The 27,515-nt window shown below is 41.3% G+C and overlaps 1 protein-coding gene across 2 annotated transcripts; it reads left to right on the top strand.

Moving 5' to 3' along the window:
- Positions 1-110: 110 nt before the first annotated feature.
- tmc6b (transmembrane channel-like 6b) lies at positions 111-27,497 on the top strand. 2 transcript variants are annotated; one of them, XM_066646992.1, is made up of 23 exons: positions 141-223; positions 1,879-2,017; positions 2,280-2,368; positions 10,056-10,225; positions 11,133-11,260; positions 11,689-11,826; positions 13,390-13,551; positions 13,771-13,879; positions 16,334-16,418; positions 17,047-17,301; positions 17,658-17,836; positions 17,990-18,134; positions 18,574-18,729; positions 19,250-19,437; positions 19,855-19,945; positions 21,610-21,707; positions 21,813-21,908; positions 23,122-23,197; positions 23,504-23,637; positions 24,276-24,452; positions 24,713-24,791; positions 26,155-26,250; positions 26,408-27,497. In XM_066646992.1, the coding sequence occupies exons 4-23, from the start codon at positions 10,167-10,169 to the stop codon at positions 26,423-26,425; spliced, it is 2,469 nt and encodes an 822-aa protein (XP_066503089.1). In that variant the 5' UTR covers positions 141-223; positions 1,879-2,017; positions 2,280-2,368; positions 10,056-10,166; the 3' UTR covers positions 26,426-27,497. The 2 variants fall into 2 exon arrangements, with proteins under 2 accessions (XP_066503090.1, XP_066503089.1); XM_066646993.1 differs by lacking the exons at positions 1,879-2,017; positions 2,280-2,368 and having other exon boundaries at positions 111-223.
- Positions 27,498-27,515: the final 18 nt, after the last annotated feature.

The following is a 27,515-nucleotide window of genomic DNA, read 5'->3' as shown; positions in this document are numbered from 1 at the left end:
GGATGTGGAAGAGACTTCTGGGTAAAACATCAAGCATCACTTCACAGGAAGTCATATGGTGTGCAAGAGGTTGTCAGTCGGAAAAAAAAAACCCAAACAAAAAATCTTTGGCATTACTTAAAAAGTGAAGTAGGTTCAGATGAAGTCAGTGTGTCTAAGTTTGACTTGGAAGTGTGTCCACTAATGCAGGAGAAGGCTGGATTTTCTGGGAGTTCATAACCAGGTGAGTGTATTTCCACAGACACTCAAGGCACATAGAGGAGTTTATTAGGGCTCATGTTTTAAAGGTAGTCTGTTAAATGTTTCAAACGCTATCTCTGGACCAGACAGTCCAGCACACTGCTATGTGTCACAAACAGGAAGCATGCACTTGCAAACATTACGAGTGACCAATAAAAAATACAAAAAAAACAACAACACTTCCTTCCCATTTATTGGTGAATTTACATAACAACAGAGAGAAAGAGAGAGAGAGAGAGAGAGAGAGAGAGAGAGAGAGAGACTATTGATCAAGAGCATTTTAAAGGCTCTTGAACAGCACAATCTCATGAAAAACAACATTTAACCTCATACAGTTTTAGCTTGATTTATGGTAGTGTTGTTTGTGTGTTGATGAAGCTATGAAGTACATAAAAGTACATATTAGACTAAGTGCCTGGATGTGCTGCTGAGATCACTGAACAGACAGATTTGTTTTCTCAGAAAGAACACTCTTGAACGCACTTATATACCGCAAAATCCCCAGGATGATGTGTCATTTCTAAAGTGGTTGTGTAGGCAGCTGCTGAAACACAATGAATATTCCGGATGCGTTTTTGTGTCATTTTTTTAATGGTCTCCATCACCATATAGATGCTAATAAAGTAATTCAGAGTTGTGGGTGCGAAATGAATAGTTTTGTCTTGTGATAAAGCCAAGACACAAACACCTTCAAATGCCATACAGAGCAAAGCATGAAAATCATGGTGCAGAGTAAAATTGAAGCTATTGTAAGGCTTTTGTGGGTTTTTATTTGGAAATAAGTTCCAACTACATCATTTTCATGATCAGAGAGGAGTTTGTGGGGGTTAATTAATGACAGAGAAATACACGTTACCTAACAATGTTCAGTGGACACGAGGGTTCACGTTTTAATTTTGGCAGTGAATAAAATGGCTGTTTGAGCTGTTTCCTAGAACCACCACTGTAAAGAAAAACGTGTCTAACTATGAACTTTACTTAAATTACTGATTTTATCCAGGTCTTTTGTTTCTCCATTAAAACAATGAAACAATATTTGATATTTAGTGTACACCAACAGTTCAATTGTGGGTAAAAACAACAACAACAAAAACAACAACAACAACAAAAGGTTATTCAATACATTATGTACTGTTTGGGCAGTGATGGATTTTTAAACATTTTTTAAACCGTTGAAATGCATTTCTTAAACTAAAATTGTTCTTTATGAAACCAAAAGTGGTTCTTATATGGCATCGCTCAAATAAACGTTTGTAGCAACTTTATTTTTAAGCTTGAATGAATAAAATTGGGTCCAAACGAGTGCAAAAGCAGCTGGATAAAGGAAAATCTGTGGAAAAACCTTTCAATTAAAGTTGTAAAGTGTAGTATTTTACGGTTTTTAGAGGCCATTTTCTGTATTACTCAAACGGCATACGTTGTTACCGTGTTGTGATTAATGGGCTCAAGCTGTAGGCTACGGTCAATCAAACGTCACTCTGTCTCAACGAAATACTGGAAGGTTCCATTATGAAGAATCTTTATGAAGTTTCTAAACTGTTCAGTATCGATCGGTATTATCACAGTACAGTCAAAAACAGCTTCTAACACCTCGTGTAATTAAATACTACACCAATTAATGCGGTATTTGAATTACAGACATCCCTTAGACACTTGCCACCCCCCTGTAAACGGGAAGTTGTTCGCTCTGCTAAAGTCCGGCGGTTGGCTTGGGCTTGTTTCAGTGAGAAACGGACAGCAGTGGAATTCAGGGCTTTACAGCATGAATGAACTCAGGGTGAGTAGGACCAGACACTGCTTTAATTCAGACAAGGCATTGTTGAGGGGAAAAGATGGCGAGAACGTCGTGTATGATATAAATATCACCGTTCAGTTTAGAGTTTACTCACTGGGCTTAACTTTGTTTACTTTGGGATAACATGTACAAGTCTCTAGGACGCTGGAAAACTCTTAAAGCACTAGTCCTAGTAAAAAGGTGTTTATTCCTTTTTCGCTTTTCTTTTTCATATCCTTGAAATGGTGTCATTGTATGGTGGCAGTTCACTGGGCTATAAACCCTCAAAGGACTATGTACCCCACCCCCCAAGCTTCATCGTAGTGTTTGGGTCGCCCTGGATCTTAATTATTAGTAAGTATACTGTGCATTTACTTGGTTTCCTCGGGACATTCATACAGTTGGGAGCTAACTGATGATGTGTTTGAATATCAGACGTTTGTTAAACTTAATATTTTGTGGTAAAGTGTTTTATTTCTCTGTGTTGTAACTGATGTAAATAATATTTGATATCAAGAAAACGATCTGTTTACTCATCATTGCTCACTAGCAGCTCAATATAGAGTCACAACTTTGCACACAAAGGGAGCCAACAGTGACTCAATCTATCTACAGATATTAGATATTCTAGTGACCACATTATTTGACTATATTACTTAACAAAGGCTTTTTATGGTCTTTGATGAGTAACTTCCCCTTGTGGATCAATACCTAATATGAGAGCGTGATTTAACCCTTTCTGCACCTCTAAGATAAGGAGACGTTGACAGATTGTTTTTTTTTTTTTTTTGTAATAAATTATTTATTAATTTATTTTTTATCTGTAACCACTTCTCCAATTCAGGGTCTGGAGCCTACCCAGAATCACTGGGTGCAAGGCAGGAACACATCCTGGAGGGGGCAGCAGTCCTTCACAGGGCGACACACACTCACACACACATTTACTCACGCTCACACTTACGGACACTTTTGAGTCGCCATTCCACCTACCAACATGTGTTTGGACTGTGGAACTGTGTGAGTGTGACACTACCTGCTGCACCACCGTGCTACCTCTTTAATAAATTAAGTATTATTTATTAGTTTTATTCTAGTCAGCTCCAAATGTATATATACCTATATATATATATAGTTTCTGGCACCTTTCACATTGGAGAATCAACATTCTATATCATGAGTGGTGACTCAGCAGGTAGCGTCGCTGGGGTTGTGGGTTCAAGCCCCGCTCTGATGGACTGTCTGTGAGGAGTGTGTTGTCCCTGTGTCAGCGTGGGTTTCCTCTGGGAGCTCCGGTTTCCTCCCATGGTTCAAACACACGTTTTCAAATATCCATAGGTGTGAGTGAATGTGTGAGTGTTTGTCTCCCTGCTAAGGGTTTCCTGGTAGGCTCCGGACCCACTGTGATCCAGAACTGCATAAGCGGATACAGAAAATGCTGAGTGAAGCTGAATGCACTGCAAGATTCACTATACTTTTACTTGGAAGGGAGTGTTATTAACTAAAATTAGCTACTTTTGCTTAAGTGATTAAGCTATTTAAAAGAAGAAAATCTATTATGATTTGAGAGTAGTTTTAGGTTCATCGTCCCAACTCTGTCCTTGTCTGGTATGTTACCTGATTTCTATTGTATAGTCTAAACAATTGCTGCGTGACCTGACCATTGTTTATCTGCTTTCCTCTGACCTCAGCACACAGAGACCCCATTCTTTTATCCATGGTGAGTGCAGAAAGAGGCTAATTAGATTCAGGATGGTGGAGATGTTTATACCTTTGCTTCACAGCCCATTCTAGGCATGGGTTCTGATGACATTCAACTCATGTGCAGCTGCTTTAGAGTAGCCTTTTTATTTCATGCTTTCTACAAGCTTTTGAACACTGTTCAGAAAACTATAATGTTTTGTCTGATCTGTTTAAACAGTATATGTCACTATAGTAAAATAAATACCAAGTGGCAAATGGTGCTCTAGTGCAATCTTTAAATTATAATGCAACAAACTAGAGTTTTCCTTTGTATCACACACTAGGTCCAGTCTAAAAGGCTTTCTGTTGTCTGTTTTAAAAGCATGCATTTGTTCAGTGTTTTGTAAGTGTATATTATGATATAATTCATAATGAAATATGTATATTATTGTATTGTCCACCTCTATTCTAGTCTTCTTTTGAGCAAGTTGTTTTTGTACTGAATGTTTAAGTGAACTCTGAATTCTTTTCCTGCACTGCTGTACCGAGAGGGTCTGTGTGTGAGAGACTAACCAGTTTCACAAGCTCCTCTTTCTAATATGTTCCATCCTGAACCTAAGTGGGAGGTGTCCCCTCAGGTTATGTTTCAGCGCTGATTTCCGAGTTGCCTCATGCAGTGCTTTGCTCCGTGCTGATTTTAAGGCCAAACGTTCGAAGACAAACCAGTAGTTTTCGAACGTTTTTAACAATGACTGTCAGTGGCCAAAAGATCAACAAAAGTGAAGAACACAGCAGGTCTTTGTTACTAGAGAAAAAGGGGTTAATGAAGATGTTGAGACACTTTATCTGCTGTTGCTTTTCAAAATCTTACAGCATTTTCAGATGTGGGAAGTGCGAGAGAAGGATTGTCATGAGCTAAAAAATGAAGAAGTGGTTTTACATTTAAGTGGTTCTCCTATGGCCTCGCTTAAAGAACCATTTGTAGCACCTTTAATTTTAAAAGTGCTAATATCTGCCAAGAGGTCATCTCTCTGCACCTTCCAAAAGCCAACCTCTTTTTAGCCCTCCACCCAGCTGTAAATTCTCAGTGGGTTGACTGGAATCATTCCAATTCTTTACGTTAACAGCTCCACTCATTGTAGAGATGCTCTTATTTCTACAATTACTGACTCTAATTTCTCTGTTGCTCTGCATGCTTTGTTACCTCCCTTCCGTCCTCTTGTTCAGGGGTCAGTACCCCTGACAATACACTGACATGACAATGTGGTGATATATCAGTGTGTGCTCTGCTGGTAAACGTGAATCAGACACAGCAGTGCTGCTGGAGTTTTAATGACCCCTGTGTCACTGCTGGGATGAGAATACACAACGTGGACTTTGTCTACTTTCCAGTGTTGGAATTATGCAAAAATTAAGGCAAATCGTTGGAGTACCCATTTAACTGTTTCTTTTCATTGTTCCAATGTGGGAACCTTTTTGAAGATAAAAAAAAAATTCTCAGCTTCCAAATATGTCTTTGGAAAGCTTTCAAGCCGCCATTGACCTTAGGGGGAAGTCAAGTCGAGGCAGTTCTCCCTCTGCTTGCCTCATAAAGGCTCTCCTGCCGGATATATACTGGGGTTTGGTCCCAGACGTCAAGGGGGAGTTCCATAACACCAGCTCATGTATCAGTTCTCACAATCCTCAGCCCAGTCCAGCTGTCTTCCCACTCATAATTTTTGCCACAATTTTTTAACGGCACATTAGCAGACAGTTTAGCTCTTTGAGCCATTAGATTAGATTAGAAATTGTGTAAGTGTTGTGGATCAGATTGCATCTAGGCTGGCTTTGAAAAGACACTAGGGTTAGACAGTTAGATGATATTGAATAAGGTTTCTTTCATGCTCAGTACCTGCAAGCAGTGATATTTAGAAAGACGACGTGATATCTGTTGAACAGTTAGAAGAACTGAGAGCTGCTGTATGTTTACACTAGAAGAGAATGTCTAGGGATTTGCTAAAGTCAGCTCTTTTTTCTCATAGAGGCCTTGATAAGTGTCTCTTTCTTTCACTCCTCTCTCCCTTCCCCATGTTCTTACCCCCTGCACTTTCACAAACCGACACCAAAAGACACACACGGAGACAATGAATAGCAGCTGCATTTTTGCAGCGCTATAAGCCGCTCAACATAGAAAGTTGTGGACATGCGCCAATAACTTAAGCTGCAGTACAAAGAAACTAGGCTTCATGAAGTATTTTCCTCAGAGTGGAACAGAAGTGCTCTCTGTACAATTTGTGCAGATGTCGTTGTCTTTTATGGGGGAACTTAAACTGCCACATTCATGTTTTCCATTGACTTATGACCACAGATTTCTGTTGACGTCGACAGCTTCTTTATGCCAGGAAAACCGACCCCTGCCTACATACATACGGTTTCTCTCTCTGTCTCTATCTCTCACACACACACACACACACACACACACTCAGCAGACGTGCACTTACAGGCACATGCTTATGACTGTGATGTGCACACTTTTTAATCAACTGCCTTGCCTTGTAACAATTTACATTCTAATATGTGATACACTGTGAGTCATAGATGAGGCACAAAAACATATTCTATTTCCTTGTTGATGCTGAAACATTGAAAAAAGCTTGATATTGATATTACTACTATGAAATATTAATATGAGCTATTTTTAAATAAAGCACTTATGATGGCTGTCTAAAAGTGCCATATTAAAATAGCATCTGCTGCAATACAATGCTAACAAAATACCATACAAATGCTAAGCTAATGAATATATGTGTGTGTGTGTGTGTGTGTGTGTGTGTGTGTGTGTGATGTTTGACTCTATCAGAAGATGGATCTTGATTGTGATCTAAAAGCTCCCGGTTGGCTCTGCCAGTTGTTGACTTAAGGATATTATTGAGAATAAACAGGTTGCCATTTTCTTACCACTCTCACACTGTGAATGGGAGTATACACTAATAACAGAGATTGATCACCCTCATTTTTCCCAAAAACAACGCCCACTCCACACACACACACACAGGCAAAGAGAGACAAAACATGTCTGAGAGGAGTAAGACTAGCCCTATAGAGAATAACATTAAAAAATACTGAATAAAAATACAAAAAGAACCATTTTTCCAAGGCTGGAAAATTCCTTATTATCAAGAACTCATGCTAACTATCTGAGGCCGGGATTCCAAGAAACTATATTTGAACTCTTGAAATGGGTGGAAAGGATAGGCCTCCCTTTCCCACCCATTACAACATCGGATAGCTAATGCATCAGAATTGGCAGCGTCCTGAGCAAGCATGCTGAGCCACCCAGTGATGTTATTCTAGAGATGGATAGTTAGTGTCTTGGGGGGAAGCCCATGCTGTTCAGTGTCATTTCTAGGTAAAGAGAATGTCTTCAGTGTGCCTGTTTATTCTTTCTTCATGTCCGTTGCTTTAATCAGTTGTTGCTAGCCAGCAGGCTCTTTCACTGATACTGTCGTGTGGGGGCTATTTCTCTATTAGCATGTTAATGGTTTTGATTGCAGCACTGTTCTTTCTAAGTTGCTAAATGTGTCGTTTGACCCTGACATTGTGAAATCCTGTGGTGCCAGTAAAGCAGATCTGTACTTCTGTTTATATATGACGTTGTGGTCATGAGTAAGGAGTCAGTAGTAAAGGCCAGGATACGCATGTATAAATGAATGTTAAGTAATTGTATTCATTATTTAATGTCTGTAATTTGTTAATTTGATTAACAATTAATAATAAGGTTTTCCCACACAGTAGGTGGAAAAATAATACCAAATAATATATAGTACACAATATTTGACATGGTGTCAAATATTATACAATAATAATAATAGTAATATCAAAAAGTAAATATTGGAAATAGGTTTCCTGTAAATTTGAGCCTAGGGTTTCGATTTGGGTTGGAAATAAACACTGCTGCAGTTGGGTATTCTGGGTTTTGAAAGCTGACACTCTAAAAGCCATTCTGAGTCAGACAATGCAGTGAAACTTGAAGGCTAGAGTTCTGCACAAAGCAGCATATCATCCTACTGTAACACACCAGATGTGGGTAAATTAAACCAGGTGTGAAGGTTCAGTCAAGAAAGTGAACTGCAGTGTTGACCCCAGAATGCAAATAGTACAATAAATATACTACATATATACGCAGATTTAGATATGAAGGATTTATCCTTTAAAGGTGACACAACCTACCCTTTTTACCTTTTTCACATTAACACAGGACCTTGGGGTACTAATAAACTGTATGTGACATGCTTATGTCAAAATACCTCAAAGACCCAACAGCACAACACCATTCTTAACTGTACCACACCCAGCTCACCTACAGCGCAAACCAATGAGAGCACACTGTTTTACTTTGGTTGCCTTTTTTCTTTGCTCTTGTTTTAGCTGATTTTGCACGGTTCTCATTTCTCCACTCTTGTTTTGGTTCGGTTTCTCATTGACTCTGTTCCAGTCATTTCTGTTTTAAAGGCTAAGCACCACTTAATGGACCTCCATGAATATTTCACGTTATTGCAGTTACTAACATATATAAGTATGAATTAAAATGAAAATAGCAGCTCAATTTGCTTTAAAACTGACAATTTTATTAAATTGACGGAAAAACCCGAGCTCGCTACGGAAATTCTTGAACGCAACCGTGACGTCACTGGTGGACAACAGCCGAACAACGCCGCGGTAAAACACCGTTATGACCGACTGTTATGACAGTATCTAGCTAAATAACCAACATTATTCATGACAATAGCCTAGCAATAAGCTAAACTCAAATGTAGAGGTACCGTTATTCTTGTAAATGTGATCGAAGTCGAACTCGAATTCATCCGACACTATAAACCTCCGTAATGCAGCTACGTAGCCGAGTATAATCTGAGCACCGAGTTTAGCGAGTCAAGCTAACGTTAACTAACACCAACTAAAACAGGCGAAGTGAGTGTCCTTACCCTGTTTACCTCCATGTTACAGAGGCTCTTGAACACCTTTCGTTGGTGTCCTTACATGCCCATATTGTTGGAAAAGCGCCAGTGAAATGAGCTACAGATAACGGAGTGAGCGGATGGTCCTTTCCAAAGTGCCCGTTTAAAGTGGACAAATTTAGTCCATTTTCTGGATATTTTGGGATCTTTGGGTCATTTGTTCACAGATGTCCCACTGTACATTGAATGATTGCAGCCAAAAACAACACACCTTTTCGTCATTTTGCATTAAATTAAGTGCAGCTTCTAGAGTTGTTGTCCACCATCTACGTCACAGGCAAGACGCCTATTAGAGTTTCCTATTAGGGTCCCCCCCCCCTCCTCCCAACGGTCTTTTAAACCTTATTCCATGAATTAGTATGAAATAATATGTTTTCTGACTATCAATAAACACAAGTTAGGAACTCAAATTCCACTGTATTTATTTGTTTGACACTTTCATATCGCTGGTGCTTAGCCTTTAAAGTTTTACCCCACAGATATAACTGTGCTCATTAATCTGGATCTGTGATTGGAGATGCTCTAGTGGGAGATGCTCTAATGTGCCTACGGTTGACATAAGGAGTGGCATTAAAACTCATCTAACTGTGTCATGCCATGTTTTTTGACTCAGTCAGCCCACAAAAAGAAGGGTTGGTTCTTTAATTCCCAGTTTGTGTGTTGATAGTCACGCTAGATAATGTGCAAATGCACTGGTAAAATGTTCTTTTTAATGCTTGTTGTGTCAGTATTTCTCATAAAACCACTAATGTAGGAGTCTGTCTTTTCCGCCCAGAAATGCCACAGTCAGATAATAATCAGGACATAAATAGTTTCAAAGGAATGAATCAGTTCATTGAAATTGCTCAGTGTGGCCTTATCAGAGATTTTTGACAGGATGTGTTGCCCACACTGATTCCACACTGCTGTAATTGAAACACGGGTGTTACTAGATCTATAACAGCTGCCAAATCCTCGTTTCTCAATAAAATTACCGTTATAGGAGACGTAAAAAATCGTAACTTAATTTCACTATTACGCAATTCTGAAATATTTCTAATGATGTGGGTTAAGTCACACCATTTTTCAGTGTTTTTATTTCTGATATATGTATAAAAATATAAAAAAATAAGTTGTGAGTACGTTGCTTATGTTTGTTACAAAGTTGCTCCTTGGGATTTACATATTAAAATATTATTGTCCTGCTCTGCGCGCTGACTTCTATCAGACAGTGCTCTTTATTGCTTCACGTGCAGTGGGTGTGTAAGTATTTCTGCTGCCGAAAAGTAACAAAAGGCATGTTGTAACACGGCAGACTTGCCAAACCTATACCCAAGTAGGCAGCTATTTCTTCTCTCAGCTGTTCTCTCTCCTTTTTCTTTCAGGCTTGTTGAAACAAAATGACTCCAAGAAAGAGCAGGAGAAAAGTGTTTAGCTTCCATCCAGGTGGTTTTTAATCGATAGTTCTCAGACAAGAGCCTCCAACCACTGTGAAGATGTCGGCTCATAGCGTGAGCTTCGAAGCAGATTCGCCCTTAACGGAGCTGGGACTAGAGTAAGTATCGTTCTATTTATTTTCAAAGTCTTCTTCCTGTGGATTCTTTACTCACACCTATTTTCTGACACTCTTCCTCCCTGTACTATTGGTTTCCTGTGTTATCTGTGTGGAAAGAAGATGTGTTGTTTACAGTCTTTGAACTTTCATCAGCTTACCCATAGCTGGATAAATCACCAGGCCCTGGTTTCCTCCTCCACCTCCTCCTCCTCCTCCTCCTCCTCCTCTTTGTTCTTGTGGGCTGAAGGACAGGCGTGGCCCCCCGACTCCAAAAGAGAAGGACCTTTGTTATGGCTGACTGTTACGTATTGTTTGTGATTGTATCCCAGCTGAGGCAGTCGGCATGTGACGTGTTGTCCTCATGTTTTGGTCATTGTTGTTGTGTCACTGTGGTTCTTTTGTCCACCACCACATTCTCATATGATGCTACACGTCTAGAAATATAATTTTCCACCCTATAATGCACACCTTTCATAGAGACATTAGTTCCACCTTTTGTTTAGCATTGCTTTTTAACTCCAATTTCCAAAGCTGCTATTTGTTATAATGGCTTTAATGGGACATTGCTATGAGGATTTGATGCCTTTTAGCCACCAGACCATTAGTGAGGGTTAGGTACTGCTGTAGGGGTATTTGTTTTAGACTATACCTTTAGAGCACCATCACTCCAGAGTAGAGTTCCACTTCTCCTGCGGTTCCTGTGGGGGAATATACCTTTTTAAATGAGTCTGTTTGAATGTATGTAAACGAAAACTGAAGCAAGTGCAAGAGGATATAAATATGCAGCGAGCACCAGGCTAATCAGGGGGTTTATGCTTTCGTTAAATGCCTCAGTCTCCCTCATACCGCAGAGTTTAGACATCAAATAGATCTGAGCCATTGTGGAATTTGTTTTGGCTTGATACAGGAGCCCTTTGGATGAGGATCGGGTTCATGATTCTTTCACTCAGCTTATCGAGGAACAGAGTCAAGACCTGCACAAACACACAGAGGTCATAGAGTTGGACTCAATGGACCAGGAAGAGGAGACGAGAGGTACACACACACACACACACACATTTGTACAGTGTCAGGATGTAGAGTCATGCGAATATCCTTTGAGTATCATATTTATTGTTGATATCAGAACAAAACCTTTTATAATATCTCTAATATTGCAACTTTACAGAAGAAAGAATAACACTGCTGGAGATTAAAGGATATTGTTTCCCTGAAAATGTTTAATGAACATTAAATACAGTATTAAATATTTCTAAGGTTTTGAAATAATGCTATATAAAAGTGGCAAAAATACCATGCTAGGAACCATATGTAAATATCTAAGGATGTATTCTATATGAATTGTATATAAAGAATAATCTATATGTATTCAATTTTCTAATCCTGAATTTATCACTCATTAACCTTAACTTTAATAAACTTAATATCATTGTAATTTCTGTGTGTGTGTGGGTGTGTTTCAGATGATTTTCCATCCCTGAGTGCGGCAGACAGTTGTGCTGTTGTTTGTGATGATGGAGGGATGACTGAACCCCTTGTGGAGCCATGCTGGTCTACAGCCACACTCAGAGTGCTCTCCTCAATGCCTAGCCGCACAATCGGTACTGCACTGTGTGTGTGTGTGTGTTTGTGTGTGTGTGGAAGATGTGTACTAGTCCGATCCACTTGTTTACACATGGAATAATTCTGTCATTGTTCTATAATGAAGATTAATATTTGATATGTTAAGAAATTGATTAGTGCTTTTATCAAAAAGCAGGAGAAAAGGAACCGTTAGTATATTACTGATAATATTATTATTATTTAGAGATGTCAAAATTAACATATTAATAACTTGTTAATGACATTATTCATTCATTCATTATCTGTAAGCGCTTATCCAGTTCAGGGTCACGGTGGGTCCAGAATCTACCTGGAATCATTGGGCGCAAGGAGGGAATACACCCTGGAGGGGGCGCCAATCCTTCACAGGGCAATGACATTATTTATAAATGATTATATTACAATTGTATTAAACGCTTTAAACGCATCCTATTGTGACATTTCAAACCATCCATAGTGTCACAAAGCTGAAATAAATTCTCCTGACAACAGCTTGTCTGGAGATGTGAAGTCTGGCATGTCTAAAGCCTAAACCGTGTGTGTGTAGAAGTGTAGACAGTTTGCCACATGCTGTATTTACTGTGACTGTTTTTGTTGACTCACAGCTCACTCCACCCTGTGTCGCATTTTTCAGCTCTATTTCCATTTTTAAAGCCTAACAGGCCCTAGTTCACTTTTCAAAACAACATCATACCTCTGAAATTATGGTAGAGGTAATGTTAGTGGTTAGAGTTCCAACTGCTGCACAAACAATATGACAGAGGTTCTGTATGCAAACAAAAGGCATGCTTGAATATACATACACTAGGATCATATGTCAAAGTGTGCTCTTTCAGTTCTGTTGCCTGTACAAGCACAGACTGCGCACAGTGGATGACAGTTTCCGGTATGATTCGTATTTTTGTCTCAAGGCTGTTTGATTGTGCGTGATTGTTCACCTGCAAGGGGAACTGAAAGCGGACTGCTCAACCAGTTTTCCTACTAAACAGATGTATCCAGTAGACCTAAAATGAAAACACAACTGATGTTATCTATTATAATAAGGGCATCATTAGCGATAATTTCGCTTTAGCTTAATAAGATTCTGCAAGGGGAAACAAGCAGTTACTTGACACTGTTCGTCTAGGAATGTGAAATGAGAGCCTCTGTTGCATCTGTGATCATGAATCATAATGTATATATGACCAAAGCTAATAAAAGATTACTGAAGAAATGCTCTAAGCTATCTGAGAACCTTTGGTTCTCATGTTCCAGGTCTGAATTGTTTAGAATTTTCATGAATATTAATAATTACAGTTTGTCACTGAACAGGAAATGGGTGTAGCACAGTGTGGATCCATTTCCATGTTTCTTCGGCATGCCTTAATTATTAGAGCTCACTTTTGAAGGGGGTCAGTAAAAAGAAAAATATGAAAAAAAAGCCCATATGGGATTTCTAATGAGAGCCCATTAACATTTTTTCACTCTTCTAGACTAAACACACACACTTAATATTTGTGAGTGTTGCAGCTGTCTTCTTAGTCCATCTTTCAGTCTTTTTCTCTCTCTCTGCTTTTTCTCAGGACGCAGTCGAGGAGCGATCCTCTCGCAGTATTATAACCGCACCATGCAGCTGTGCAGACGCAGGAAGAGCCAACCATCTGCCCGCTCTTTCTCTCGCTCGGCCCGACCCAGCATCTGCGGCTACCGTGTGGATACGTGTAGTGCCAACTTTGATAAAGAAGGTGAGGGAATCTTGTGTGTGTTTGTATAATGGATCTAACTCCATATTCCAACTAAAAGCCACATTTTGAACCAGAATAAAATTGTTAGTTTTGTTTTAAAAGCTTTCACTTGTAGTTATTTTCTGTATTTTAGTCGTTAAGTAGCTCCTAAATTCAGATAGCTAGGTGCGTTTGAACAATTCTCAGTCGAAATGAACTTAATCTGTTATGTCTGTGTAGAAAATAAGAGGGAGCGCCTGGTGAATAACTTGCAGAACCTGTCTGAGGGCGACCGTGTACGCATGCTGAAAGCTATTCCACTCAGTTTGGCAGAGAAACGGGAGCTCAGGTATGTATATCTCATATGAGCTGGAATAATACACAACAACTGTGCAACGGCTGCATCAAAACACAATGAGTCACTGAAGATATGGCCTGATATCACAGCTCAAAATATTTTCACATGCTCTGCACTGTAAGCTACCAGTGTAGTCTATATCTGATGTGTCGATTAGATTACAGTGCTCCCACAGTGAAGTCATGCCAGTCATACGCAGTTCTTCTTGAGCACAATTTTTGTTTCTTCCAGGACAAACACATACATATAGACTACACTACAGAGTTAGAACATGTGGTGTGCGAGAGAGAAATTAGAATGTGATAGACATAAAATCAAGACATATTTACCACATAATATAATCTCGAATTATAAAACTCAAGCCAAAGTGATCCTGATGAAGGATGTTTCAAACCTGGCCCAAATCCTAATCCAGAACCTGGTACTGACACGGCTTTGATTGGCTCAGGTTAGGTTACAGAGCTCTGAATGACATTTATGCACACGCTCACAAGTTATCTTGTTTTTTACAGGTTAGAATAGGTCTATGGGCTATACAAAACATGTTCATGAAGTTCTTTGCACCAGCTCTATTCTTTCAGTTTCAGTCCCTTTCAGAATTCACTTAAGGGCTCTGTTTTATGCAAATAAGCTATTGCTGGGCATGCTCCACCCATCCCCTAGAACAAAATGGCGGATCTTCAACTAGTGGGCTCTGGTGGGGGTTGGCAGGTGAGGGGTGGTGCCAGGGTGGTTCTATTTCTATGCAAATTTATTTGCTGTGATGTCACAATAAGGTATCCATCCAAACAGCTCGTAGACGCATATGATTCCTGACACCAAAATTTTTCAACTGACACAAAAGGGATGTATGGTTTTTCAAAATGTGAGTTTTGCATAATATGTCTCCTTTTAAAATCTATTTATATATTATATATATTCAAACAGCCGACCTTCCTAACATGGCAGCAGCTTCAGGTTGTTTATAAAAAGGCAGTGGTCAGGGCCAACACAATCAAGTGTAGATGTTGCCATCTATCACAAACTACTGATAATGCATTCCGTTGACAGTAACGTGATTTCAATAGTGAACTAACAGCTTGTTTAGCTTTAGAACAATACACAGGACAGAATGCGTGTTTCTGGTTGTACTGATACACATGGTATGTTTTTGCAATATGGAGCACTTTTAGTCATACACATACGGTTTGATCCAGTTCCAAGGGAGATTCCACTGATTTTTCAAATTTTATGTTGGGAACTACATCATTCAGAGTGGTTGGTTTTAAAGAATTACATTTTAGGCCAAAAGCTGTTCACAGAGCTATAATTAAAAATTCTCATGTGTTGGGGAATGTATTCAATGAGGGAGATTTTATAAGCATTGAATGCTTCAAACATCTGGTTCCTATCACCACCACCACCACTGTGAAACTTTTTGACTCTATGGATCATTGGACATTAAACCACTGTAACCCATATCCATTTCAGGTGGGAACATACCATGGAGGGGCAACACACACTCACACACTCACACCTACTGACTCTTTCAAGTCTCCAGTCCACCTACCAACATGTGTTTTTGGACTGTGGGAGGAAACCGGAGCACCCGGAGGAAACCGGAGCACCCGGAGGAAACCCACGCAGACACAGGGAGAACACACCACACTCCTCACAGACAGTCACCCGGAGGAAACCCACGCAGACACAGGGAGAACACACCACACTCCTCACAGACAGTCACCTGGAGGAAACCCACGCAGACACAGGGAGAACACACCACACTCCTCACAGACAGTCACCCGGAGGAAACCCACACAGACACAGGGAGAACACACCACACTCCTCACAGACAGTCACCCGGAGGAAACCCACGCAGACACAGAGAGAACACACCACACTCCTCACAGACAGTCACCCGGAGAAACCCACGCAGACACAGGGGGAACACACCACACTCCTCACAGACAGTCACCCGGAGTAAACCCACGCAGACACGGGGAGAACACACCACATTCCTCACAGACAGTCACACGGAGGAAACCCACGCAGACACAGAGAGAACACACCACACTCCTCACAGACAGTCACCCGGAGGAAACCCACGCAGACACAGAGAGAACACACCACACTCCTCACAGCCAGTCACCCAGAGGAAACCCACACAGACACAGGGAGAACACACCACACTCCTCACAGACAGTCACCCGGAGGAAACCCACGCAGACACAGAGAGAACACACCACACTCCTCACAGACAGTCACCCGGAGGAAACCCACGCAGACACAGGGAGAACACACCACACTCCTCACAGACAGTCACCCGGAGGAAACCCACGCAGACACAGGGAGAACACACCACACTCCTCACAGTCGGAGCGGGACTCGAACCCACAACCTCCAGGTCCCTGGAGTTCCTGAAGTATTGCTCTGTGCTGGACTAATTTTACTTCATTCTATTTTCAGACGTCTGGCCTTGAACAAAACCGTCCGCTCCCTCTCCCGCAGTGGGATCCCCTGCTGCAGCCAGCTCAAATATTACATCATCATTGTGAGTGCATTATCCAGCATACTCCACTGATTAATACCAGAAACTCTAAGGTCTTTGTTAATACGCTTTGCCTTTTCTAGTTTAATAGACCCTAGGTTTGTTTCTCTGAGCCTGCCAGACTCTCAGTAATGTGTCTTTTTTGGTTGTGCCTGAACCCTTATTTGTATTTGTCTCATAGCATTAACTGAGTCCAGCATCTTTCAGACTCAAGAGTTTTGGCCACGGCCCAAGTCTTGGCCCCTTTTTTTGTCTCTAGGGCAGAATTTGTTCATCCTCTATGACAATAACAATGTAAAGGAAGAGGGAATGTTAGCATGGCTGCCAAAACCTAGAAGGAAGATTTAAAATCTGTGTGCGGTGAATGTTAACAAGGGGATATTAATAACTGCTATTTGTTCCCTACATCTGTCTTCCTCATTTTTTTATTGCTGTATTTGTTTTTCTTTCTCCTCATTCTCCTTCTCTTTCCTCCTACTACCCCTACCTTTTTTGCTGGCTTTCTTTTTCTCCATCCCTCCCCTTCTTTTTGGGTCTTTTGTCTTTATCATTTTCCCTCTTTCACCCCCTCTTTCCTGTTGTTCTTCCATAGTTTTTTTTATATATAATGTCTCCTTCTCTCCTCTCTCAGGCCTTTAGGCACAGCTGGTACAGTTGGCTGTCCTTCCTGTCCTCGCTGCAGCTGTGGCAGACGTCTCTGAAGAGAGTCAGTGGCCGCTTCGGGACGGGTGTACTCTCCTACTTCGTCTTCCTCCGGACCCTCGTCTTTTTCAATGTTTTCCTGCTGCTGGTGCTGGGCCTGTTCCTGGTGATCCCTCAGGCAGTGAATCCCCCCTTGCTGGCCCCTTCAAACCACTCCTTTGGCCTTGAGCTGCTCACCGGGGCGGTAAGGCCCAGCTCAACTACACTGCAATTATTTACACTAATACTCTTTATGGGCCTTTGGTTGATTGTGAGGAAGTCCAGTGTAAATGCTGTCAAGTTCAAACTGGAAACGAATTGCAGTCCAATCACTCTGAAACAAAAGACTCTGCCAAGCCAAGTGTAATTGTACTGGTACAACAGCGTCCCTAACTACATACGTTGTAAATTCCTTGCATTTTTACGTATCTGAAAAAATAACACTAATGCAAATCATATTTGTATCAGTCTAGCACAACCGCTCATACATTTCCATATGTAAATATTATGATAATTTCATCATTTTTCGATTCATTGATTTAATTACACTCTCCTCTTCAGGGCTATTTCACAGACTCATTATTGTACTACGGCTACTACAGTAACTACACCCTCACAAAGACCTGCAGCAATAAAGGAAACTCATCTTGTCCTTATCATCTGTCCTATAACATGCCTCTCGTTTACTTCTTCACCATCGGAATGGCCTTCTTCATCACCTGCATCATCCTCGTCTACAGGTGAGGGACTTCCTCAACCACATGAATGAGAACTTTTAAGTCATTTGACCAGAACGTTTTCCAAGCCTTTAATCTGTGTCTGGGAAACCCACTAATTGACACCTATGTTTTGGTTTAGTTTAATTACATTTAAGCCTTGTTTCTGTGTTCCAGCATGTCTAAATCGTTTGGGCAGAGTTTTCGTATTGACCGGTCTAAAGGCCTGCTGGCTATGAAGGTCTTCTGCTCCTGGGACTTCAAGGTCACCAAGAAATCCTCAGTCAAACTGCTGTTTGAGAACATCTCCACTCAGCTCAAAGTAAGGAGCGCAGACTCACATACTCCAGCTGTGTCACTGCAGCACTGAGAATGATCCACTATCTAATAAAACCCACTCTGTGGTGGTCCTATGAGGGTCCTAACCATGTAAGGAAGGGTGGATGGAGGAGGTATGCAGAGCAACTGGCATACAACTTTCTGTAAATGTAGAAACACAAAGTGCATCTATATAGTCAGTGGAGCTGATAGAAATAGTCTAGAAAGAGTAGAAACAAGAGGTGTGTACAGTGTAAGAGAGTACAGCAGAATAAGAACCATGAACGCCACATGTACAATGAGATGGGGAAAATGACATGATGCTAATTCAAACAGGGCAACACAACAATGGTGACTGCAATTAATGGCAAGGAATGCATTGAATGCCAATGTGAGGGAACCTTGTGTGTCTTCCTGCTGTGTGTGTGTGTGTGTGTGTGTAGGAGTTGGTGGCGGAGGTGAACCGTAAAGAAGTGAAGTCTTCGCTGTTGCAGCGCTTGAGCACTGTCTCCATCCAGATCCTGGCCTGGACCATATGTATTGGCAGCACGGCAGGATGTGCCTATGCCGTGTACTGCTTCTCAGAGTACATGCATAACGTGAGCATCGGAATTAAGACATTTACATCAGTAATCTAACTTTATCGAAATATGCTTTAGCTGGGGAATGCAGAACTCCTGAATGGATGCTTTTGCACGTTAAATGAAAACTGTGGTTTCTGAAAAACACAGGCCTGGGGTTTAATTAACCTTTGAAAATGACATAATATAAATCCGAAGTTCTGTATTGGTCAGAAAACCATTTATCTAAATTACTCAGTGAGTGGTCTTCAAAACTAGGTGTAACCTGTCGACAGAGTGGTTCCTGTTTTTCCTGCTTTATGTCCCCGCTCCTCTTCACACTCCATTGTGTTTATTTTTGCAAAGCCAGCAGTAAAAGCTACATTTCCTGGAGATAGTTACAAGGTACTGTAACTGTAGCTTGCCACTGAATTCCACAGTTGTGTTTGGTCCCTCAAGGCTTCCTACAGGATGGAATGAGAAATAGTTTTCATTCAAGCACCTAAACTTTTTATGCTTTCCTTTTGTACTTTTCTTGTTCCTTCTCTCTCTCTCTCAGGACCTGCAGATCCGTGTTCACACCTTCTCTAACACTACAAAGAGTTTCCTGCTAAAAGAGGCCAGCCTGCTGGCCCTCCCTGTGGCTGTGTCAGCCATTAACCTGCTCCTTCCTGGCTTTTTTAACACTGTGGCGTGGATGGAAGAATACGATTCCCCCAGCAAACGCAACTATGTCGCCATCTTTAGGTAATCCTCTTCAACTGTGCTCACAAGACAATGATCTTATATTCCAGTGTCCTGCGCCCAGGGGTTGGTTTACCCTGTTATTACACGATGAGCTTAACTTCCGTTTACATTATTCACACTTTATTTTTCAGTCTTGATTTGTTACAGAAATAGGACTGGATTCAAATTAAACGTAGTATTAAATGTCATTTGGCCTTCAGAATCAAAGCCAGCTTTTCTACTGATAGTGGCTATTCCATTACTGCCAACGGTTGTTTACTGATTAATTCATTCCTGATTTCCTTTATATAGCCACATACAAATTCAGAGGAGCAGCGTAAAACCTTAACTTGGACAAACTGAATGTCCTGTGAGACTGGACACACACCTTGTTCCTTTTTAAAGTGATTGATCTATTCTGTCATTCTTCTGTGCTAGGAACCTGATGCTGAAAGTAAGCGTGCTTGGAGTGCTGTGTTATCACTGGTTGGGACGAGTGGCTTCAAACCCACACAGCGTGAAACTGACGGTGAGAGATATCATTCCCGAATAATAAAAAACAAGTCGGGAATCAATCTGTATCAAGGCCAGCAGTGTTAGAAATCATATACCCATTCCACTGACTGGTTTAGGTATTTGGTTTAGAGTTGCATCAAATACAACATTTTTGAGAAAACTGTTCAATAGGCGGCCATCTTGGTAATTCTGTCAGGCAGTTAATTCCACATTTTATTTTTATTAGGGGTTGTATTTACAAAAAACTGTCTAGTATCTTTACATGGCTAGTTTGTTTAAGCTCCAGAATTTAGTTTAAAATATTTAGACACTAAGTATGTCTTTAGCAGATTGATTATATTGATTTTATAAATGGAACTTTCACTAAATATATTTTTAAACTGTAATTTCAGAATGGTTTATTAATTTGTACATGTTTACTGTCCTAAAGTTGAGAAAAATTATTTCTATATAGTTTTTTTATATTATATCTTTTTATTTATATATATATTTTACATTTTTATATAGTTTTAATATTCATTCAGTTGAGGGTCGAGGTGGGTCCGGAGCCTACTGGGTGCAAGGCGGGGAACACGCCCTGGAGGGGGCGCCAGTCCTTCACAGGGCTACACACACACACACACATTTACTCACACACTCACACCTACGGACACTTTTGAGTAACCAATCCACCTACCAACGTGTGTTTTTGGAAACCGGAGCACCCGAATAAAACCCACGCAGACACAGGGAGAACACATCACACTCCTCACAGTCACCTGGAGGAAACTCACGCAGACACAGGGAGAACACACCACACTCCTCACAGACAGTCACCCGGAGGAAACCCACGCGGACACAGGGAGAACACACCAACTCCTCACAGACAGTCACCCGGAGGAAACCCACGCAGACACAGGGAGAACACACCACACTCCTCACAGACAGTCACCCGGAGGAAACCCACGCAGACACAGGGAGAACACACCAACTCCTCACAGACAGTCACCCGGAGGAAACCCACGCAGACACAGGGAGAACACACCACACCAACTCCTCACAGACAGTCACCCGGAGCGGGAATCGAACCCACAACCTCCAGGTCCCTGGAACTGTGTGACTGAGACACTACGTGCTGCACCACCGTGCCGCCCAGTTTTAATATTAATGTATCAAAGTATTAAGTATTTCTGAAGATCTGAATATAGACGGGGCAGCACGGTGGCGCAGCAGGTAGTGTCGCAGTCACACAGCTCCAGGGACCTGGAGGTTGTGGGTTCAATTCCCGCTCCGGGTGACTGTCTGTGAGGAGTTGGTGTGTTCTCCACATGTCCGCGTGGGTTTCCTCCGGGTGCTCCGGTTTCCTCCCACAGTCCAAAAAACACACGTTGGTAGGTGGATTGTCGACTCAAAAAGTGCCCGTAGGTGTGTGTGTGAGTGAATGTGTCTGTGCGAGTGAATTGGATAAGCGCTTACAGATAATGAATGAATGAATGTAGACAACTTGTGTGAGGTTTGGGATAAAACTAAACTGAATTTATAAGAGATTTAAATGTATGAAAGTAAAAGGCAATATGAGCATCAACAAAGCAGTAGACTATCAAAGTAAAATGTTACCTTGATAAACATTTTCAGTCTTTGAGGGTAATGAATATTAATGTGTGTGTGTGTTTGTGTGTGTTTTTTTTATATTGTCAGTGCTGGGAGAGTTTTGTTGGACAGGAGCTCTATCGATTCCTGCTGATGGACTTCATCTTCACAATGCTGGACACCTTCTTTTTGGAGTTTCTGTGGAGGTGAGCTTCCTGCCGATCACACCTCTCAGAAATGAGGAGTCAAACATATTGTTCTCCAGCAAGAAATATAAACTCACAATGTGCCCACTCTTCTCTTTCACTCAGGTTGTTCACGCAGAAGGTTCTGAAAAAGGAACGGAAGCCTGTGTTCGATATTGCGCGGAATGTTCTGGAACTCATCTACGGACAGACACTTGCTTGGTAGCTACACAATCCATAATGCAATGATGATATTAATTAAATAGGGGGCTTGGTGAAGGGGGATCGATTGCTAAGCGTAGATTGCAGAACGGAGAGACCATTAGGTACAGCAAGGGAAATGGTACATTTTAAAGGGATGGATATAACTTACCTGTAAACACCATATGAGGCGCAGCAGGTAGTGTCGTAGTCACACAGTTCCAGGGGCTTGGAGGTTGTGGGTTCGATTCCCGCTCCCGGTTTCCTCCGGGTGACTGTGAGGAGTGTGGTGTGTTCTCCCTGTGTCTGCGTGGGTTTCCTCCAGGTGATTGTCTGTGAAGAGTGTGGTATGTTCTCCCTGTGTCTGCATGGGTTTCCTAAGGGGGACTGTCTGTGAGGAGTGTGGTGTGTTCTCTCTGTGCCTGTGTGGGTTTCTTCCGGGTGACTGTCTGTGAGGAGTGTGGTGTGTTCTCCCTGTGTCTGCGTGGGTTTCCCTTGGGTGACTGTCTGTGAGGAGTGTGGTGTGTTCTCCCTGTGTCTGCATCGGTTTCCTCCGGGTGACTGTCTGTGAGGAGTGTGGTGTGTTCTCCCTGTGTCTGTGTGGGTTTCTTCCGTGTGACTGTCTGTGAGGAGTGTGGTTTGTTCTCGCTGTGTCTGCGTGGGTTTCCTCCCGGTGACTGTCTGTGAGGAGTGTGATGTGTTCTCTCTGTGTCTGCGTGGGTCTCCTCCGGGTGACTGTCTGTCAGGAGTGAGGTGTGTTCTCCCTGTGTCTGCGTGGGTTTCCTCTGGGTGACTGTCTGTGTGGAGTGTGGTGTGTTCTTCGTGTGTCTGCGTGGATTTCCTCCGGTTTCCTCCCACAGTCCAAAAACACATGCCGGTAGGTGGATTGGCGACGCAAAAAGTGTCCGTAGGTGTGTGTGTGTGTGTGTGTGTGTCTGTGTTGCCCTGTGAAAGTGTTACCCTGTGTATTCCTGCCTTGCGCCCAATGATTCCAGGTAGGCTCTGGACCCACCGTGACCCTGAACTGGATAAGGGTTACAGACAATGAATGAATGAATAAACCCCATATGAAGTGCGTGAAGATTCAGACAAGCGTTTGAGTATCCTCTCACTTTGCAAATGCTACTGAAAAGTCTTAGCTGATGGACTAGTTTTTGGTTTGTTTTGTTAAACAAGTTTAATACACAGTTATTAGATTCGCAGGTCTCTGTTAATATGTTGTGTTTATTTGTAGGTTGGGAGTGCTGTTCACTCCTTTGCTGCCTGTGGTGCAAGTCCTCAAGCTACTCTTACTTTTCTACATGAAAAAGGTGAGTTAATCGGGGAACTGTTTACTACGGAACTACTTTATATGAACTGATCAGCTCATGTTCGATCTCCAAGTTTGTGCACGTTTACACATTTATAGAGAGTATGTTTGTATACTTGTGCTCTTTCACTTTTATTTTATTCTTTATTCTCCTCTTTTCCTGTTTTTCTTTTCCTTCCATATTCTCACTGCCCTTTTCTTCCCTTTTGCTCATTTATTTTCTGTTTCATGTTTCACTGCCTTTCTCCTCATTTGGTTGCTCTTTCTCTCTCGCTCTCTCTCTCCTCTCTCTCTCTCTCTCATGTAGACGAGCCTGATGATGAATTGTCAGGCTCCCAGGAAGCCATGGAGGGCAAGTCAGATGACTACCTTCTTTATCACACTCCTATGTTTCCCTTCTTTCCTGGGGGCGGCAGTGTGTGTTACCTACACCATGTGGACGTGAGTTGAAGTACACTCTTTCATAAATATCATATCCAAGTCATATTTGTGCCTCTTTAGCAAACCTCTTAATCATATCAAATCATCTGGACAAATGATTCATTCATTGCCTGTAAGTGCTTGTCCAGTTCAGGGGCACGGTGGGAATCACTGAGCACAAGGCGGGAACACACCCTGGAGGGGGGGCCAGTCCTTCACAGGGTGACACACACTCACACATTCACTCACACCTACGGACACTTTTGAGTCCAGCTACCAACATGTGTTTTTGGACCATGGGAGGAAACCGGAACACCTGGAGGAAACCCACCCAGACACAGGGAGAACACACCACACTCCTCACAGACAGTCACCCGGAGGAAACCCACGCAGACACAGAGAGAACACACCACACTCCTCACAGACAGTCACCCGGAGGAAACCCACGCGGACAGAGGGAGAACACACCACACTCCTCACAGTCAGTCACCCGGAGTAAACCCACGCGGACACTGGAGTGGGACTCGAACCTACAACCTCCAGGTCCCTGGAGCTGTGTGACTGCGACACCTACCTGCTGAAAGATCACAGTCACATTATTGTGAGATCAAGTAGTTCAACCTCGGTTCTCCTGTGTTTGTTGTATAAATGTGGAGCAGGATAACGCCGTCTAAAAGCTGTGGACCGTTCCAAGGCCTTGGCACCATGTTCCAGTCGGGGAAAATCTGGGTGCACAACCTGGCCAAAGACAACCCTAGCTTCAACTGGCTGGCCTGGATCCACACTTATGTGGTGGAGAACCCTTTCTTCCTCTTCCTTGCTGCAGGAATTTTCCTGTGAGTGCTTGTCTTTCTCTCGGAGTAGGAATTATAAAAAATACCATTAATTTTCGTTGCTTTATTACTGAGTAATACTAATGCTAGTATTCCAATTAGCATCAGCAAATTCTTGTAATTTTAATTGGTGTGTTCTTTTTATTGCATTTATTCAGCACATTGGTATATTCAGTATATTTTAAGAAATGATTTCAACCTTGTGCCTAAATGTAACTGGTGTGAATAAAGTGGAATTTATCTTTGCTTTTGTCTTCCACCAGAATTGTGATATACTTCCACAGCCAGGTGGTCGATGGACAGAGGAAGATTATTGAGCTGTTACAGGAGCAGATTGAAAATGTAAGACTGTTAAAGTTGAATGGAAATAGCTGGAAATTCGTGTTAACTATCAAAACTGGCTTTGTAGCAGTATGTAACTAAAGGAAATACTTTATAAAAAGTAATTGTTTAACAAAACATTTAATGTACTTAATATTTCCCTTACCCTGAAGGGTTTATTTTCCGGGAAATGTCAGATGTTTAGTTTTAGTTTTAGTTTTGTACCGAGGCAATGTAGCTAGAAGTAATGGATGTCTGTGTCAAACAATATGTGTTTTCATTACTGGGTAGATACAGTAGCCTGGTAGCTATACTGTAAAAACTAAAGAAGCAAAGTTTACAGTGTTGAGGGAGGGGAAATTAAAGGCTAAGCACCACTTAATTGACCTCCATATATATGTCAGTAGCTAACATAATGTGAAATATTCAAGTATGAATTAAAAGGAAAATAGCAGCTTAATTTGCTTTAAAACTGACAATTTTATTAAATTGACGGAAAAAACCCGAGCTCGCTACGGAAATTCGCAACCGTGACGTCACTGGTGGACAACAGCTGAACAACGCCGCGGTAAAACACCGTTGTGACTGACTGTTATGACAGTATCTAGCTAAATAACCAACATTATTCATGACAATAGCCTAGCAATAAGCTAAACTCAAATGTAGAGGTACCGTTATTCTTGTAAATGTGATCGAAGTCGAACTCGAATTCATCCGACACTATAAACCTCCGTAATGCAGCTACGTAGCCGAGTATAATCTGCGACACCGAGTTTAGCGAATCAAGCTAACGTTAACTAACACCAACTAAAACAGGCGAAGTGAGTGTCCTTACCCTGTTTACCTCCATGTTACAGAGGCTCTTGAACACCTTTCGTTGGTGTCCTTACATGCCCCTATTGTTGGAAAAGCGCCAGTGAAATGAGCTACAGATAACGGAGTGAGCGGAGGGTCCTTTCCAAAGTGCCCGTTTAAAGTGGACAAATTTAGTCCATTTTCTGGATATTTTGGGATCTTTGGGCCATTTGTGCACAGATGTCCCACTGTACATTGAATGATTGCAGCCAAAAACAACACACCTTTTCGTCATTTTGCATTAAATTAAGTGCAGCTTCTAGAGTGTTGTCCACCATCTACGTCACAGGCAAGACGCCTATTAGAGTTTCCCAACACAGTGGGGGGGAACCAACGGTCTTTTAAACCTTATTCCTTCAATTAGTAAGAAATAACATGTTTTCTGACTATCAATAAACACAAGTTAGGAACTCAAATTCCACTGTATTTATTTGTTTGCCACTTTCATAGAGCTGCTGCTTAGCCTTTAAGTCAATGTTGTATAAATTAAGTAAATGTATATAACTACACAAAACATGTCGATGTCTAGGAGGGAGAGGACAAGAAATTTTTGATCACCAGACTACAATCGATCCACGAACAGAAACGTCCAATTTCCTCTCGTCGCATCAGAGGGGCCAGTGAGGTTAGCCAAATCTGTTCAACACACACACACACACACTAAGTCTGCATTATACAGACAAAATAGCATATTGCACTATTATGTATATTATATATATTATTATATTTCTGAACAGTCTTAATATGAAGCCAGTGAACTGATTTTCCATTCTCCATTTCAGGATTCCACTCTCTCTTGACTTCTCCCAGTCTTCACTGTCCTCACCTCATATTTCTGTAACTACAACTGGAGCCCCCTGCTGTCCTGGAGCAGAGTTGCTACTCCAGCAGAATTATCTCTACAGACTTGAGCAGGATTTCTTTGGCACTGCCTTTTATCATTTCAAACCGAAAAGCACTGGACTGCCTTCGAGATCTCATCAACTCTCCTTCCACTGAACCCTAGAGAAGCTAACTGTCTAAGTCTGGAGAGTAATATTTTTGTTGTTGTTTTTAACTACAAACGGGACACATCATGCCAAGACTTGCACATATGTACAGACTTTTTTAGTATATGAAATATTTTTATATTTTTAAAAGGAATAACAGGGTGTAAGAACCAGAAAACCTAGGAAACAGCCAGAGTAGACAGCCCTCACCGTCTGCACCAAACCACTCAGAAAACCTTTGTCTTTTAAATATAGATTATGTGAAAATATTTTATTTATTCATTATGATATTATTCTAGGTGCATGGTTATTTTCTGTCGTACTAAACTCCTCATATTCAAACTGTGAAATACAGACAATATTTAAGATGTTTAGTTTTTTGTAGCATGCAAAATATTGTACAGTACTTCATTCTCATAACCACTGGAGGTTATTTGTGTAGTGTATTGTTTTATAGTGTTTTTTAATATGATTTTGAAATAAATTTACATAGGGTCAAATATACAATGCTCCAGAAACAAGAAATGTGGACAGCATCAAGTGCTTTGCACCCTGATTATTTATAACGTACCGTTAACATTTGTTACAAAGACATGCGGTCAAAAACAGTAAAGAAAGTAACAAACTGTATGTACACTTTACAAAGAATCTTTGTCTCAGAGTTCCTCATAAATATGATTTACATATTAAATTAAATAGAGAAATTCCTCAGTGTAGCTTACATTAATCTTCTGTTCAGAAATGAAAACACTGCATGAAGTCGATGCTGATTTTGTTTTGTTTTCAGAGAAGACTGTACATATTTATGTAAAAAGCATATTAATTACGATATAGCAACATATATAACATGTTAATAACAAGCCAACCCTGTGAATGGGTTGAAAGGGTGTGAGATCTGTGG

Source organism: Hoplias malabaricus, chromosome 16, assembly GCF_029633855.1.
Source record: "Hoplias malabaricus isolate fHopMal1 chromosome 16, fHopMal1.hap1, whole genome shotgun sequence".
Taxonomy (NCBI): Eukaryota; Metazoa; Chordata; class Actinopteri; order Characiformes; family Erythrinidae; genus Hoplias; species Hoplias malabaricus.
The sequence above is the reverse complement of the archived record's forward strand: the minus strand, read 5'-3'. Positions and strand labels throughout refer to the sequence as shown.

Bases quoted from the DNA above. Each gene is read 5' to 3' on its own strand.
- tmc6b (XM_066646993.1), top strand. From the start codon at position 10,167: ATGTCGGCTCATAGCGTGAGCTTCGAAGCAGATTCGCCCTTAACGGAG. The intron at 17,302-17,657 runs GTAAGGCCCAGC...TCTCCTCTTCAG, and splicing joins TTGAGCTGCTCACCGGGGCG to GGCTATTTCACAGACTCATT. The intron at 23,638-24,275 runs GTGAGTTGAAGT...AATGTGGAGCAG, and splicing joins GTTACCTACACCATGTGGAC to GATAACGCCGTCTAAAAGCT.